The following is a 14,519-nucleotide window of genomic DNA, read 5'->3' on the forward strand; positions in this document are numbered from 1 at the left end:
AAAGTTACTCACCTATCGAGAAGGAAAAAAGTGCCTCGGCGTCTTAAGTAAAGTTGAATTTCCTGGGTCAATAACTCCTGAGCTAAACGCTGTTACTACACAAAACGTGGTTGTAGCTGCCTCTCTACATTAATACAATAGAAAAGAGGTGTTATTTGTGTAGTAACAGCGTTTAGCTCAGGAGTTATTGACTCAGGAAACTCCAATCTGTGAATATGCGCCAACTTCCGGCTCCTTCAGTTCTCTCCAGCGCTGGAAAGCTGATCCTATATTAACACGTCCTACTTCTTACCTTATCGTAAGCCTTTCTTCACTTTCTTTCTTTGTTTTTATCCTCCATGTCAATGTTAAAACCGCTTTCTGCTAATGTCACACATGCGCACTGAACACTCTCTCCTCCCAGATTAACAAGACCCGCCCCTTTCTGCTCATTGGCTACACGTTTGTTTTGATTTTTGTTTTGATTTTTGTTTGTTATCGGCCCGACTCAGTTTTCTGAAGCATTTCTCAAAAATCGGAGACCCTGCCTTTAAGGTTATCGTCAATTTCGTTTCATGATGATGAACTTTTTCTGTTTCTTAGCTCGTGTCATTGAGTTTACAAAACACATCAAAGATATCAAGGTCACTGAGAAGAAAAAGGCCATCTTTGAATGTGAACTTTCTGAGCCCAATGTTCAAGTCACATGGATGAAAGATGGGCAGGAACTTGAATTATCTGACAGGTATTGTAACTGAAAATACAATGTGTTACCTAAAGGTATTGTGAAAGTACAATGATATACTAAATGTTGTTGACAATGGTAAAATTTTAAATATTTAGATATAAAGCTACAACAGACAAATGCATTCAGCGTTTGATGATCCAGAGCATTCGCACGTCTGATGGTGGCGAATACACTGTGGTTGCTGGTTCAAGCATTTCCAAGGCTCACCTTACAGTAGAGGGAAAGGATGTTCACATCTCTGAGCCTGCTGAGAAAGAAATAAGGGTAAATCTTTCATCATTATTGCTTGGACTTGAAGTGATAGCTAATCGATTCAACTTACATGCCCATTTGTTCTAACTTTTTCTTCACAATATAGGTGGTTGAGAAACAAAGAGCCACTTTTGAGTTTGAAGTCAGTGAGGATGATATTGAAGGACGCTGGCTGAGAAATGGTGTTGAGATCCAGTTCTCTCAAGAAAAGCGTTGCAATTACGTAACTATCAGAAAGGTGCATCGTTTGACAATTGCTGAAACTTACCAGAGTGATGCTGGGGAATACACTTTTATTGCTGGAAAGAACAGGAGCACAGTGAATCTACATATCAGCAGTGAGTGTTTTTACCAACAGTTCATCCAGTTTTGGTTTAGTTATATACAGTATTTATTTTATGCATTGCAAAGAATTGCATAATTCTCCACTGACAAAAAAAAAGGATATGATATGGCAGTAAATAGCTACTGGCAAAACTAAAACAAAGCTTAACATCTCTGAGCTTGCTTTGTTTTCTTTTTGCCAGTAGCTATTTATTTCCATATCACATCCTTTCATCCTTTTGTCAGTTTTGAAATATTTAGCTAATTTATATATTAGTGAGATTTGCTTAGATACCATTATGTCTTTCAAGTTGTTTTAATTACCTTTTTAAACACAATTTAGTTCCTGAGCCTCCTCAGATCATCAGGCATATGGAGCCTTTGTCTGTTGAGGCTGGCAAACCTGCACGCTTCTCTGTGGAAGTGACTGGCATCCCTCAGCCCCAGGTCTCCTGGTATAAGAACTCTCAGGCATTATCTTCTGGATTCAAGTGCAAGTTCCAGAGTGAAGGAAATGAACACACTTTGTTGCTCATTGAAGTCTTTCCAGAGGATGCAGCTCAGTACACCTGTGAAGCCAGAAATGACTTTGGTCAGGCCACCAGCTCAGCTGTACTCAATGTAGAAGGTATTACTAAGAAGGAAAAAGGTTCAATAAAAATGTGAATTGATAAATCAATCTTTAGCTCGAACCTATTCAAGTTTGCCAACATCTTTTTTTTTTTTTTGCTTTAATCAGTCTCCGAAGTGGTTTCTCCAGATGTCGGCGTTCCAGTATCCCCACCAGTGATAAGCTCTCCTATACATGATGTATCTATTGAAGAGGGAGAGTCTACCAGTTTCCAGTGCCATGTCTCAGGAGAGGGTAAGGCCTAAACATACACCTCGTTCTGTAGTCATATCTTTTTTTGCAATATGGAATATTTAAGCATGTTGCATGCTTAATCAGATTATTATAGTCAGACAAAACTCTTTAAGATTTGCCAGCCCAAATCTGGAGGACTGAGGTACAACACAGTTTAACTACATTCACGTTACAAGCTTTATTGCTTTTCGCTCAAATTCACTCTTTCTGCTTTAATGGATCACTTTTTTGTTTGTAAGTGAACCCTAATTGTCACCAGTGTGGACTTCTCTCCTATGAAAGTACCTGCATGTGCATATTTTAAAAAACAATAACATTCTTAGAAGAGGCATGTTAAGCAAACACGGTCACATTTTGCCTCATTGCCTCAGGCTCTGCTCTACCATTTGAATACATTTTTTCAGTGGGGTCCGTACACTATTACCTGGATTTATTTATTTCACTATATACTGAAAAAATATTTCACTGTTCCTCTACCCACAACAGTCACTATTGCTCTTATATACTTTTCTTTCTAAAAACACTGGTAACACTGGATGCTGACTGGTGGTATGCGCATGTGGAGTGAAGTTTGATGTGCACTGTTGAAGACACACGTGTGTATGACAGAAGTTGCAGAATGGTTCATAGCAGTGTCACACGGCAGTTTTTTTCATCCTGCACTGAATGTCTTGCTGACACCTGGGGACTGTCTTATGGCAAACTCTTATAACTCTTACTACTACCATAAATGCACTGCTTTATCATCATCATCATCATCTCCATTAGAGGAAAAGAGACCTGAATAGTCCTGGATACCACCACAATCTTTGTTTAATTAACAATCACTGAGTGTTGCAGGACAATAGATGTGTGTCTCACAGTAGTGGCTTAGTGTCAATGACTACCTTTGACAGACTAGCAACAATTTTTGCTTTTACGTCTGCTGCAATGCATTGCATGGCCACATATCAGATATGTATCCTATCTAGGATCACATATGAAAGTGGCTCAAATCTGATTTTGGGAAAGCATCAGATTAGTGCCACTTTAAACATGTAATGGGAATGTAGCATTAGATAATTTTCCTGCTCTTAAGTAATTATTTGAATTGGTGGGCAGGAAAGTCACCACACTGTGCAAGACTTGGCCCTCCAGATGGTACAGAGACTGCAACACATCACCTTTTCAACTCTGCCAACCTCACACTTTTCTAATGAACTCTTCAGAATCAAGAATATAACATTTTAAGACTGACATAATTGTTTAATCTTATTTTTTTATTGCTCAGATCACAGTATGAAAACCATAACTAGGCAAAGTGTATCAAGCAATGAAGTATCTCTTTCGGAGGAAATCACTTCTCACAACTTGACTGAGACTCATTCTTCTTCCACTGTTCAAACATTTGAAATGGTATCCACTGTAGAAAAATGTACAACCTCTGTAAAAAGCATCAAGGTCCAACAACACATGTCTTCATTGGAAGAATATTCCAGCAAACCTGCTTTAACTTTGAAAATGAATGACCTCATAGTCAGCCTGGGTGAAATGGCTCAATTCAACTGCTCTTTTACTGGGGAGCCTCTTACTGAAATTGTATGGGACCATAATGGAAGGACACTCACAAATACAGAGAGAGTACAATGTATGGATCATGGAGGGCTCTTGTCTCTTATCATACTGAATGTGCAACTCGCAGACGAAGGAAGTTACCGATGTACTGTCAAAAATGAAAATGGAGAGAATCGAACATCTGCACGGCTCATGGTAGAAGGTGCTTACAGATTTTATCTTTGATGTCAATTTCATCCTATTCTGCTTAACACATGTGTTTAAATTAAACCTGCATTATCATTGACATTTTAATATCTTTTATAATCCTGTGAAGCTAAGCTTAACACAATTCTATAATCAAACTAACATTTTTTTAGCAATTCTACAATTTCCTCTTACTGATAAGTAATCCCTAATACTTTTCCGTAACTTTATTCTCACTCAGCTAAAGAAGCAAACCCCAAAGCAGAAACCCCCATCCCTTCTGACTCTGTCAGTAAATCTTCTAAAAGTGAAAATGAGTCCAGTGCAAAGATATCTGACAAAGAAAAACAAGAGTACATGCAGAGCATTGGACCATTAAATACCTCCTCCCTGGGAGCAAGCTGGCAGATACGTAAACAGTACTACCCTGATGTGGTACCCTTGGTGGATCATGTTATATATGACTCGATTCAGCCAGAGTTTCTTACGAAACTACCCCAAGAAATCATTGCAAAGCAGCAAGACAATGTCTCTCTTTATTGTATAATGAAAGGAATCCCCTCTCCATATGTGATCTGGCTACACAACCAGTTGATGGTTGAAGAGTCACGGTCGTACTCACTGAAGCACGATGGACCCTTGTGCTGCTTAAATGTAATGAACATTGGTCAAAGTGAAGGAGGCACTTACACATGCAAAATAATCAATGCTGCAGGGGACAATGAGTGCAGCACCCAACTCAGGGTTAAGACAGGTTGGCACTTGCATGCTTTGCTTCTTATAATTCTTTCTATCGGAAATTTTATTCTTACTCTTGTGCCATATATGTGAAATGTGATGTCTCTCAAAACCACAAAAGAATGTGTAGAGAAATGTCTGTGCTGGACATCCTATAAGGGTGTCCATCAAAAAGGATCTGGTCCATCATATTTTAAATAGAATCTGTGTATACATATGCAATTTTTACCCTGGAACCACAGAACTATACTTTCCAAACTCTAATTTTTTTTTTTATATTATTTCACAGTTCCAAGGGTGGAGGAATCCTCATATGTGGAAGAAGTCAAAGGTAAAATTTAGAAGTTATCAAATATCTTTCTTCTTTATCTTATGATTACTAGTAATTACAACATATTAGTAAAATGCCTATCATACAGAAAAGGTATATACAGTATTTGCTCTTGGTTATGTACTTGCACAAATTAACTTTTTATATTTTAACTTTCTTTTTTTTAGAATTTTTATATGTATCTACAAAGCACATTCGGTTTGCAAATGACTAACAATTGCCTATAACTTAATTTTGTTTTTTCTGTAAAATATTTTTATATATATAATTTACCTTTTTTGCACAGATCTTTCTAGCATGGCTGTGTATAAAGAAGAGGACTTTTATACCACAATCAAAACATTTCAACTTGCACCAGAATCTAAATTATATTCAGAAACATTGGAGAAAAAAATAGAAAAGCCAGTTTTTGTAACCAAAGTCTCTCCAGCAATTGTAACTGAAGGAAACACAGCTAAATTTACTGCAGTTGTAGCTGGATTTCCAAAACCTGTTATTCAGTGGCACCACAATGGCCAAGTAATAACCACTTCCTCTATATATACGTTTGTGCAAGAGAACGAAGAATACACTTTAGTCATAAGCAATGTTAAAAAGGAATTAGAAGGAAAGTATACTTGTACTGCAAGCAACAAATTTGGCAAATCAACATGTGCATCTTATCTTCATGTTAAAGTAAAAGATGGAAAAAAAGTAGAGCAGACCATCTGTCAACCTCCATATTTTACAAAAGAAATTGAGTCTGTGCAGTGCACAGTTGGAGGCCAGGCTATTTTTGAATATAAAGTTACAGGTTCTCCATTACCTGAAATTCAGTGGTTCAGAGGCCCCCATCGTATTCAACCTAGTAATTATTGCATTATATTCAGCAATGTAGATGGATCTGGCTGTATGAAAATAATGGAAATTCAGCAAAGTGATGGTGGTCTCTACTCATGTAGGGCATCCAACCCACTGGGAGAAGCGTTTTGCAATGCAGAACTAATTGTCTTCCTTGATACTATTTCAATATCCCAACCTCAAGAAGAGGTTACTTCAATGAAGCAAAATACCTACAACATGTCCACATATGAACATGCCACTGAGTCTCATTTGTACAGTGTTAGTCTTTCTGGACATACCAGAGCTAGTCTGCTGGAAGGACACCAGGTGATTTGCACTGAAGGTAGACAGGCAGTATCAAGTGAACAAGTAGATACTTTTTGTAAGTTAAATATTTCAGAGCAGACAACTCACCAAGCTCCAGTTCTCCAGTCTCTTGAAATGCAAGAGAGAATAGCTGTGGCACCTCAGAAACAGCTCCATATGGCTGCAATGGCCTCTGCTGTTCAAGAAAGACAAGGCTTCACAGAACAGCATTCTGATCGTATCAAAAGTCCTGAGGTTATAGAGCTTAAGCTCACTGAGGAACAGCCTTCACGTGTGATGTCTGCCGTTTCTCAGAGTGTAACCCCTCTTACAATTGTGAAGGCTGACCCTATAACTTGCTTAGAAGGAGAAAGCACACATGCTATTATAGAACCAAAGAATGGCATCAGTAGCCATCAAGTTGAGACGAAACTCTCCATCTTAAATGAGGAATACAAAAATATTCCTTTCCCTAAAGAGGAGAAAACTTTTAGAGTTACAGAAGGGGATAGGTTATTGTATTCCGCAACATCTTCAGTGAATCTGCAAGTTACAGAGGCCTTTTCTTCTATGTTACCATCCATGGAAACCACTGAATCTTTAATTGCGAAGGAAAAACCTGAACCGATACTGACATCTGTAAGTGAAGTAACGCACACTCTTTCAAAAGAAAGTAATTTAGAAATGGACAATCCTGTTGAGGAAGTTGCACAGTTAACCAAAGACCAAATATTGAAATCAGCTTTTATTGCTGAGGAAAAGCATAAACTTCATGCTGACAAAACAGTAGCAATTCCACCAAATCTAGATAGTGCTGTTTCAGTACAGTCCCAAAAAGAAGAGGGCCAGGTGCTTTATTTACAGGTATTCTGTGATCAAGATACTCTTCCATCTCAAGGTAGATTTACTAGTGAGAAACCAAGAACAGAGCAAGCCGATGCCAGGAAAAGCTCAACTCTTTTACAAACAATGTCTGTGAATGAACAGACAGCAGTTCATTGTGAGAATTTATCAGACTTTACTTCCAAAAGTGCAGCAGATTGTATAAAACCAAGGACAGAGACTCCATCCAAGATATATCTTCCATCCACGCAGACAGAGGTTACTTTATGCAAAGAAGGATTAATTTCACTAGAAAAAACTGATCAGCAGAAAGCATTGCCGAGACAAGAAAAAAAACAAAAATATGCAGTTAATATTGAGGAGAAGTTAAAGCTGACAGCAGATTCCACCACAGATCTTGATGTTTCTGTAAAAGGGGTGAAACCTAAACAAAGAAATGAACCCAAACCTTTAAATGTTCTTCATGTGGTCTCAGAACCTAGGCAGCTCTCAAAGGAAAGTCCTTTGGCTAGTTGTGATAAAGAGTATCATGCACTTGTACAAAAGGAGGATTGCTGGAATATTAGGCATGCAATGTCAGTGTTAGACAAATATGCAATAGAGGAAGGTCACACAGATAGTGTAAATCCAATGGAGAAGTTTAGTTGCAAGGTAGATTTAGAACCAAAACTAACCATACAGTCTGTGCATATTGAAGAACAGGCCATATCCACTGAAAATTGTGCCACTCTTAAGGCTGCTGAGCAGGATTATGCTGTTCATATTCAAGAAGGACAATCTGTGAACCGGCCAATATTAATTGAAGAGAAGAAAACTCTGACAGGGGAAATATCTAAGGATATTAACAAGTCAGAGGCAATTACAACAGATATTCTCACTGAGCCTTCAGAACCTCTTCTATTGACAAAGTCTCAGGAAAGCAAAGCACTTCCCAAGGAACTCACATTTGTGATTCCTGCACCAAAACCACACAGTTTGGACATCAAATATCAATTAAAAAATGCATTAGAGTGTGCTGTGGCCTGTGATCAGCCATTAATCCTGGCAGATGTTGTAGGTAGTTTACAAGTTGTAGAAGTCAAGGAGGTTAATGTGCATAAAGAACCAACGTATGCAATGTTCTCATATCTTATTACAACTACATCTACCCCAGTGGAAATATCATTTGCCTTTGAGGGTGAATATACTCAAATAGCTAATCTTAGGAGTGAACTTCAATCTGCCTTAAACTCTATAATTTATCAGGAACATCAGGTCTTCACTTATGAACAGCCTGAGATGATGCCAGTCCTTAAACCTCAGCAGGTTCAGCTTAGAACAGCTTCCTCAAAAGAGATGCTCTCGCCAGTGGTTGAGTCTGTACAGTTAACTGAAAATGTGGAAAGTTTTGCACCAACAAAGGGTCAGTCTGCTGCTTTGAAGACTGAAGCCAAAGAATCTTTCCATCATATAACTGACCAAGAACAAATAATTGTACAAGAATCCAAACATCGGGTGATTCAGATAGCCATTGAAGCAAAATCTGATATCCTAGAATCAATTCAGTCTAGACCACAAGAAATTAAATCTGTGGCATTTCACAAAGAGGGAGATGTAGGTTTTGAAGGACTTACTACTAACATACCAGTGGAAGCATTTCAAGAGGAAAAGTCTTCTGATGTTCTTATAGAGGAACAGAAAAGGGTAGAATTTATGAAAGAGGACATACCACTGAAAACAACATCAAAACAGGGTTTGGCCAAGACAACTGCTTTTGAATTGTCATTAAAAGACATTGCTATTTTGGAGAATTCTGTGGTTACATTTACTGTCCGTATCAAAAATGTGAACCAAGTTAGCTGGTTTTTCAATGGTAAACTGATCAAATTTGGCAAAGAGTTCAAATGCTCTAAACACAATGATGCATATACTTTAGTAATCAACAAAGCTAAAAAGGAAAAACATGAAGGCGAATACACTTGTGAGGCAGTGAGTGAAGGTGGCAAGGCCTCAACATCATCAAGACTCACGATTCTTTCAAGAGGTTTGATTATAGAGTTGTATTTGTCACAATGAGTCATCTAATCCTTAACAGTCTTAATTTTTGGTGTAGAAACTAAAACGCTAGGCATCAACGTCACCCACATATTCTCATTTAATTTGTTTCACCTTCCACCATCAACCTTCCACCACATTTTATTTATATTTGTTTCCTTGGGGATTTTCATGATGTGTGAATACTGTCATCATTTCACTCTTTTAATTTATGAAATTAACTTTCACATGGATTGTCATGGATCCTGTGTTCATACCAGTGAAGGATATGGCAATGCATCAGTTCAGTGCAATGCATACTTCCTGAATATTGACCACTGATTGATATAGAAGAAAGCCTTTTGACAACCAGTCTATCTATCTATCTATCTATCTATCTATCTATCTATCTATCTATCTATCTATCTATCTATCTATCTATCTATCTATCTATTTGCATTATGCAACATAAAGTATTTTAAATGCTTGAATTATAATTATATTATTGCCATATCATTCATGCATCTTTAACTAATGACTTCATTCACTAGCCATGAAAAATGGCTTCATCACAATATTTCGTTTCATTTCACTTCCTTAATATTCATGGCATCTCTTTTTCACAGTCACTTGAGGACTTCTCTTACATTCCTATCCATGCTTGACCCAGCTGAATACAATCTCTATATAACATTTGTCAGACAATTAACTGATTTTTTTTCCTTTTCTTTATTTCACAAAATTCAGTGCCACCAGTTTTCAAGAAAAAAATCCATGACCTTGAAATCAAAGTTGGCAGTGCTGCAAGTTTTGAATGCGAAATAGAAGATGCTCCAAATGTGACCTTCAAATGGTTTAAGTCTAATTCTGAACTCAGACAAAGTGAGAAGTACAGGATCATCAACCACCATATGACATCATGTCTGGAGCTCCTGAACTCAACCAAGGCAGACAGTGGGGAGTATACCTGCCATGCTTCCAACAACCATGGCACAGATAGCTGCTCTGCTAAGCTGAACATCGCTGGTAAGTTAATTTTTTGCTTGCCCTGTGGAATGATTGATGATAATTGGTACTCAATGGCTCAATGGATTGTTAATGGTAATTATACTTAATTGTGTAGGTGCAGTAGAGGTTATACTACATATTTTTCAGCAGCAAGCTGGCTGTTCGGTTGTTCGTAATAATACATTTATCTTCTAATGGTGGCCTAGATGATAGACTTTATGAACAACATAAATAATAACTTTTCAGATGATTCCAGATTTATCTTGTCTATGAATATAATATCTGGTATGTGTTGTTTATAATCTTGAAAGGACAATATCTTGTTTTATATTATCTTATAATTATATAACGGGGCACGGTGGCTTAGTGGTTAGCACGTTCGCCTCACACCTCCAGGGTTGGGGGTTCGATTCCTGCCTCCACCTTGTGTGTGTGGAGTTTGCATGTTCTCCCCGTGCCTCGGGGGTTTCCTCCGGGTACTCCGGTTTCCTCCCCCGGTCCAAAGACATGCATGGTAGGTTGATTGGCATCTCTGGAAAATTGTCCCTAGTGTGTGATTGTGTGAGTGAATGAGAGTGTGTGTGTGCCCTGCGATGGGTTGGCACTCCGTCCAGGGTGTATCACGCCTGAGATAGGCACAGGCTCCCCGTGACCCGAGGTAGTTCGGATAAGCGGTAGAAAATGAATGAATGAATAATTATATAACACTCTTTCCGCTTACCTTTTTGCACAAGTACTTTCTATGGCAATCTGTCTTTGTGTTCAGGACAAGTAATAAGTGTCTTTTGGGGATTTCTTGAATTACCAGTACTAAAATTAAATACTCTTGGTACCTCTTGTATTAATAAAGATAATACTCTTGTAGATAAAGCTACATTAGTAGCTTGTGTATTTTGTTAAACTGGAATATCCCACAATGTGTAGTGTATAACACAATTAACATTAATATCATTTGGCCAAGAGATGGTAAGAAAATATTCTTGTGGTATATACGTACTTGTGGATTATAAACTTAGAAAAGTATATAGTGTAGACAGCAAGTATGTCTCGGCATATGTCTCCATTAAGCCTCACAATCTAAATACACATATGTGACAAGGTAAATACTTGTCATCCCTTTTTTATAGCTGTTGAGCATAGATGCCAACATTCTTGACAAAAAAGCAGCAACTTCAAAGCTCTTATGCAAAACGAGTCAAGCCAAGTCAAGAAGATTTTATTGTCATTCCAACCATATATAGCTGACACATATGGGCCAGCATAAAGGAAAATACATTAAAAAATGTCTGTTTGTTGTCTTGAATGTTATACAGTATTCTTTGTTCAGCCAGTGGATAAGCAAAAAGCAGTATTATTGTGAGTTGCTGTACTGAGGCTACAGAAAGACTATGCTGGTTATTAAGGCCATCCTTAAAAATATTCTTGTTTGCCGTAACACGACTGACCCTGACAATTTAGGACCGACTCAATTATTTTATTTTTTATTTTTTTGCTTTAAGTCCAACCGACTTGCCGATTGTAAATTTGCGTTAAGACCGACCAATTTTTTTTTTTTGCTCTTCAAACAACTAATACAAAAGCAATAAAATAATATTAATTATATTTTAGTAAGTATTGTAAATATATAAATTGCCTAGGCCTACATACAAACAAAGGCTACGTTCTTTCTTTTAAATAAAAACCCGTGATGTCATCTATGTTTACACTATTGGTTAATAGTGTTAATAGTGTTACACTATTGGTTACACTATTGGTTTGCAATGATGCGCCCGAAGGCACGGGTTGAAGACTCCGTCAGTGACGTCACGATATGCTAATTTGTTCATACCTAAGTCATACCTATGTAATCACCATCACCAAAATTGTACTTTTTTTTTACATTGAAACTTGAAAAAAAAATATATATCTACCTACCGTCCTTTTTTTTTTACTGTTACTGCAAACCAAAATATTTTTAAGGATGGCCTAAATAATTATTGCAAATATTGACCATATTTAGAGTTGAGTAATGTGCTCAGAATGATTTAATACCAAAATTGTCTATATACTGTATATATAAGATTCAGTTGCCCTTCTGTGATATTAGCTTGATTGATGATCAGCCTCATTGTCTGACAGTTCATTGTCAGAAAATGTCATGCATCTGAGCTGTCAATAGCATCTGAATCAGACTTGCAGAAAAGTGTTTGAAGCAGCTGCAGAATTTGATTCACATAAGATTAATACAATGCCTCGAAGACCTTTAACATTTACAATTATCATGATGAGATACTTTTTATTTTGATCCTCAGAACCTCCTTCCCTACAAATGCTGGATGTAGAAAAGGGGCCAACTGCTGTGTTTCATTGTGAGGTTATTGGTACTACCCCATTTGGAGTTAACTGGTTTAATAACATAAAACCACTTCCTTTGGACAAAAAACATGAGCTTGTTTTTCAAGATTCAGTTACACGTTTGAAGTTACATTCTATGGAAAGATCAGATGTTGAGGAATACCAGTATTGCTTATTAAATACAGTCGGAAAGATGTCTTCACAATCAGTTGCTGATAGAGTTGCTGATAGAGGTTAGTATGTCAGAAGAAGAGCGGCCTATGCTGGATTTCTTTATACTAACCAGTGTCTTGTAACTAACTTGCAGTGCAGGGCATAATTTCAACCCATAATCTACTAACAAGCATCTGGCAATTTAAGAATTTGGGATGTTGGCATGAGCAACTCAGCATTAATGGTGTGATGATCCTGCAAAATGTCAAAATGTTTTTGAGTGCTGATTAGCACCAATCGACTGAAGCACCAGGAAGGAGTTTTCAGGCAATTGAAAGTCTCATGCTTGATGGAGCTCTCCAGAAATGTTGGAAATAAGGAGGAAACTAATACCAGTTATTTTATCATAGATAAAATTCTTGTGACATGACTCACGCATAACACAGTGGAAACCACTAATCTTATAAACGGACTGATAAATAGTCATGCAAAATATATAATGGAATGACCAAAAGAAACAAAATCAGTGTTTGATGCTCAGTGACGTCTCCTATTCTTGCTATAAGATGTACACCATGAAGCTATGAAGATGGTTTACATTTGGCATCAAAGAACACTACTGGAGTTACCGGAACAGCCAATTGCCTAAGGACTATTACAGACAAATCTCAGGCAATCAACACTTGATAAATTCAGCTTGAAAGCTCTGTCTTGGAAGTATTTATTTGGTCATACAAGGATCCTACATGGATTCTGCCTAGAGTATTTGCAGACTATGTGAATTTGGGTGTGAAGCTCTATTTCAGTTGTCTGTCAGTGTGTCACCTTAAAATGTAGATAAATTGAGTGCCTACTTGTTCTGTGTTGTTTAAGTTACTGCTGAAGTAGAGTTCTTGCTAGTGGTTAACCCAAAATCTTTGGACATTGGTCCTCAGCCTTGAAAGGATTGCAATCTGTAATCGGAAAAGAACAATAAAACATACATATGCTCATTGTCTGAGCATTATTTATTTCCCTTAAATTAAGATTTTTTTCTTTCTTGGTTTGCCTATTCAAAGACAACTGCCAAAACATGTACTTGAGTACATTTGAAGAATATAGAAGAGACAAAAATGACAAAGAAGAACTTGTAACACATCTGAAAGGATGCAAATATGTTTATGATACATTTTGGATGAAAGAAATGTTTCCCACCTTGATGGACAATTCTGATGCATCTTTAATGCATAGGCCAGTGAAGTGAATTAAAAACCAAAATAACTATATTTAGTAATATCATCATGAATGGACCAAGAAAACCTCTGAAACCTCTGAACCTTTGGAAACATCACATTTATCATGCACAAGCAGCTTTAATCACAGATTGTTATATAGTGTAACCTTTGCACACAATTTGAATTATTCGTTTTTGGGATAAGAAGAAAAATTTAACCCATCTTATGGATTATGATCCTGGATCAATTTCTTTCTAACAATCAGGGAAATCCAATCCTTTCTCCCTCAGAACCAACCAGAAGTTGACAGTCCATCTTAATATACCAATGGACTAGTTATTAATACTTGAATGTTCCAAGATTTTTTGTGACTTTGTAAAAGGATGGCAAGCAGCTCTTGCCTTTTACAGCTATAATGCCAAAGTCACACCAAACTCAAGCATCATGGTGTGCCTGCATAGTTCCAACAAGGAAACCTCTGGAATATTCTCTTGTGAAGTTTCAAAAGCATATGGAACTGATATCTGCCATGCTCAAGTATAAACAGTTGCAGGTTTGTAAATCATACATGACTCTAAAAGATGCTTGCCTCATAAAAAATGATCACAATGTAACTTACAGAGAGAGCAGGTTAATATTGCAATGTAGGACAGCATGGTGCCTGGAATGTCTGTGCTGCTGTACAACATGTTGTGTTATGGTTTGATGAAAGGTCTTTGTTTTTTTTTACCTCGACAGGGAGCATGTGTATTAGTATCAGGTTTATTAGTGCTTGTTTTTGTGGGGCTGCTTGGATCAACCTCTTTCAATTTGTCTTTTGGTCTGCACGCTTTTTGAAAAGCTTGAAAG

The 14,519-nt window shown here is 37.3% G+C and overlaps 1 protein-coding gene across 1 annotated transcript in view; it reads left to right on the forward strand.

The window, feature by feature from the left end:
- The window catches only part of ttn.1 (titin, tandem duplicate 1), a 136,312-nt gene that overhangs the window by 16,384 nt on the left and 105,409 nt on the right, over positions 1–14,519 (forward strand). Inside the window, exons 30-40 of the mRNA XM_060877288.1 lie at positions 583–724; positions 823–991; positions 1,086–1,317; positions 1,647–1,931; positions 2,043–2,168; positions 3,439–3,924; positions 4,150–4,662; positions 4,936–4,977; positions 5,264–8,971; positions 9,709–9,987; positions 12,261–12,518. Coding sequence (XP_060733271.1) covers positions 583–724; positions 823–991; positions 1,086–1,317; positions 1,647–1,931; positions 2,043–2,168; positions 3,439–3,924; positions 4,150–4,662; positions 4,936–4,977; positions 5,264–8,971; positions 9,709–9,987; positions 12,261–12,518 — 6,240 coding nt within the window. The remainder of the gene's footprint in view (positions 1–582; positions 725–822; positions 992–1,085; positions 1,318–1,646; positions 1,932–2,042; positions 2,169–3,438; positions 3,925–4,149; positions 4,663–4,935; positions 4,978–5,263; positions 8,972–9,708; positions 9,988–12,260; positions 12,519–14,519) is intronic.

This window comes from Tachysurus vachellii, chromosome 8, assembly GCF_030014155.1.
Source record: "Tachysurus vachellii isolate PV-2020 chromosome 8, HZAU_Pvac_v1, whole genome shotgun sequence".
NCBI lineage: Eukaryota > Metazoa > Chordata > Actinopteri > Siluriformes > Bagridae > Tachysurus > Tachysurus vachellii.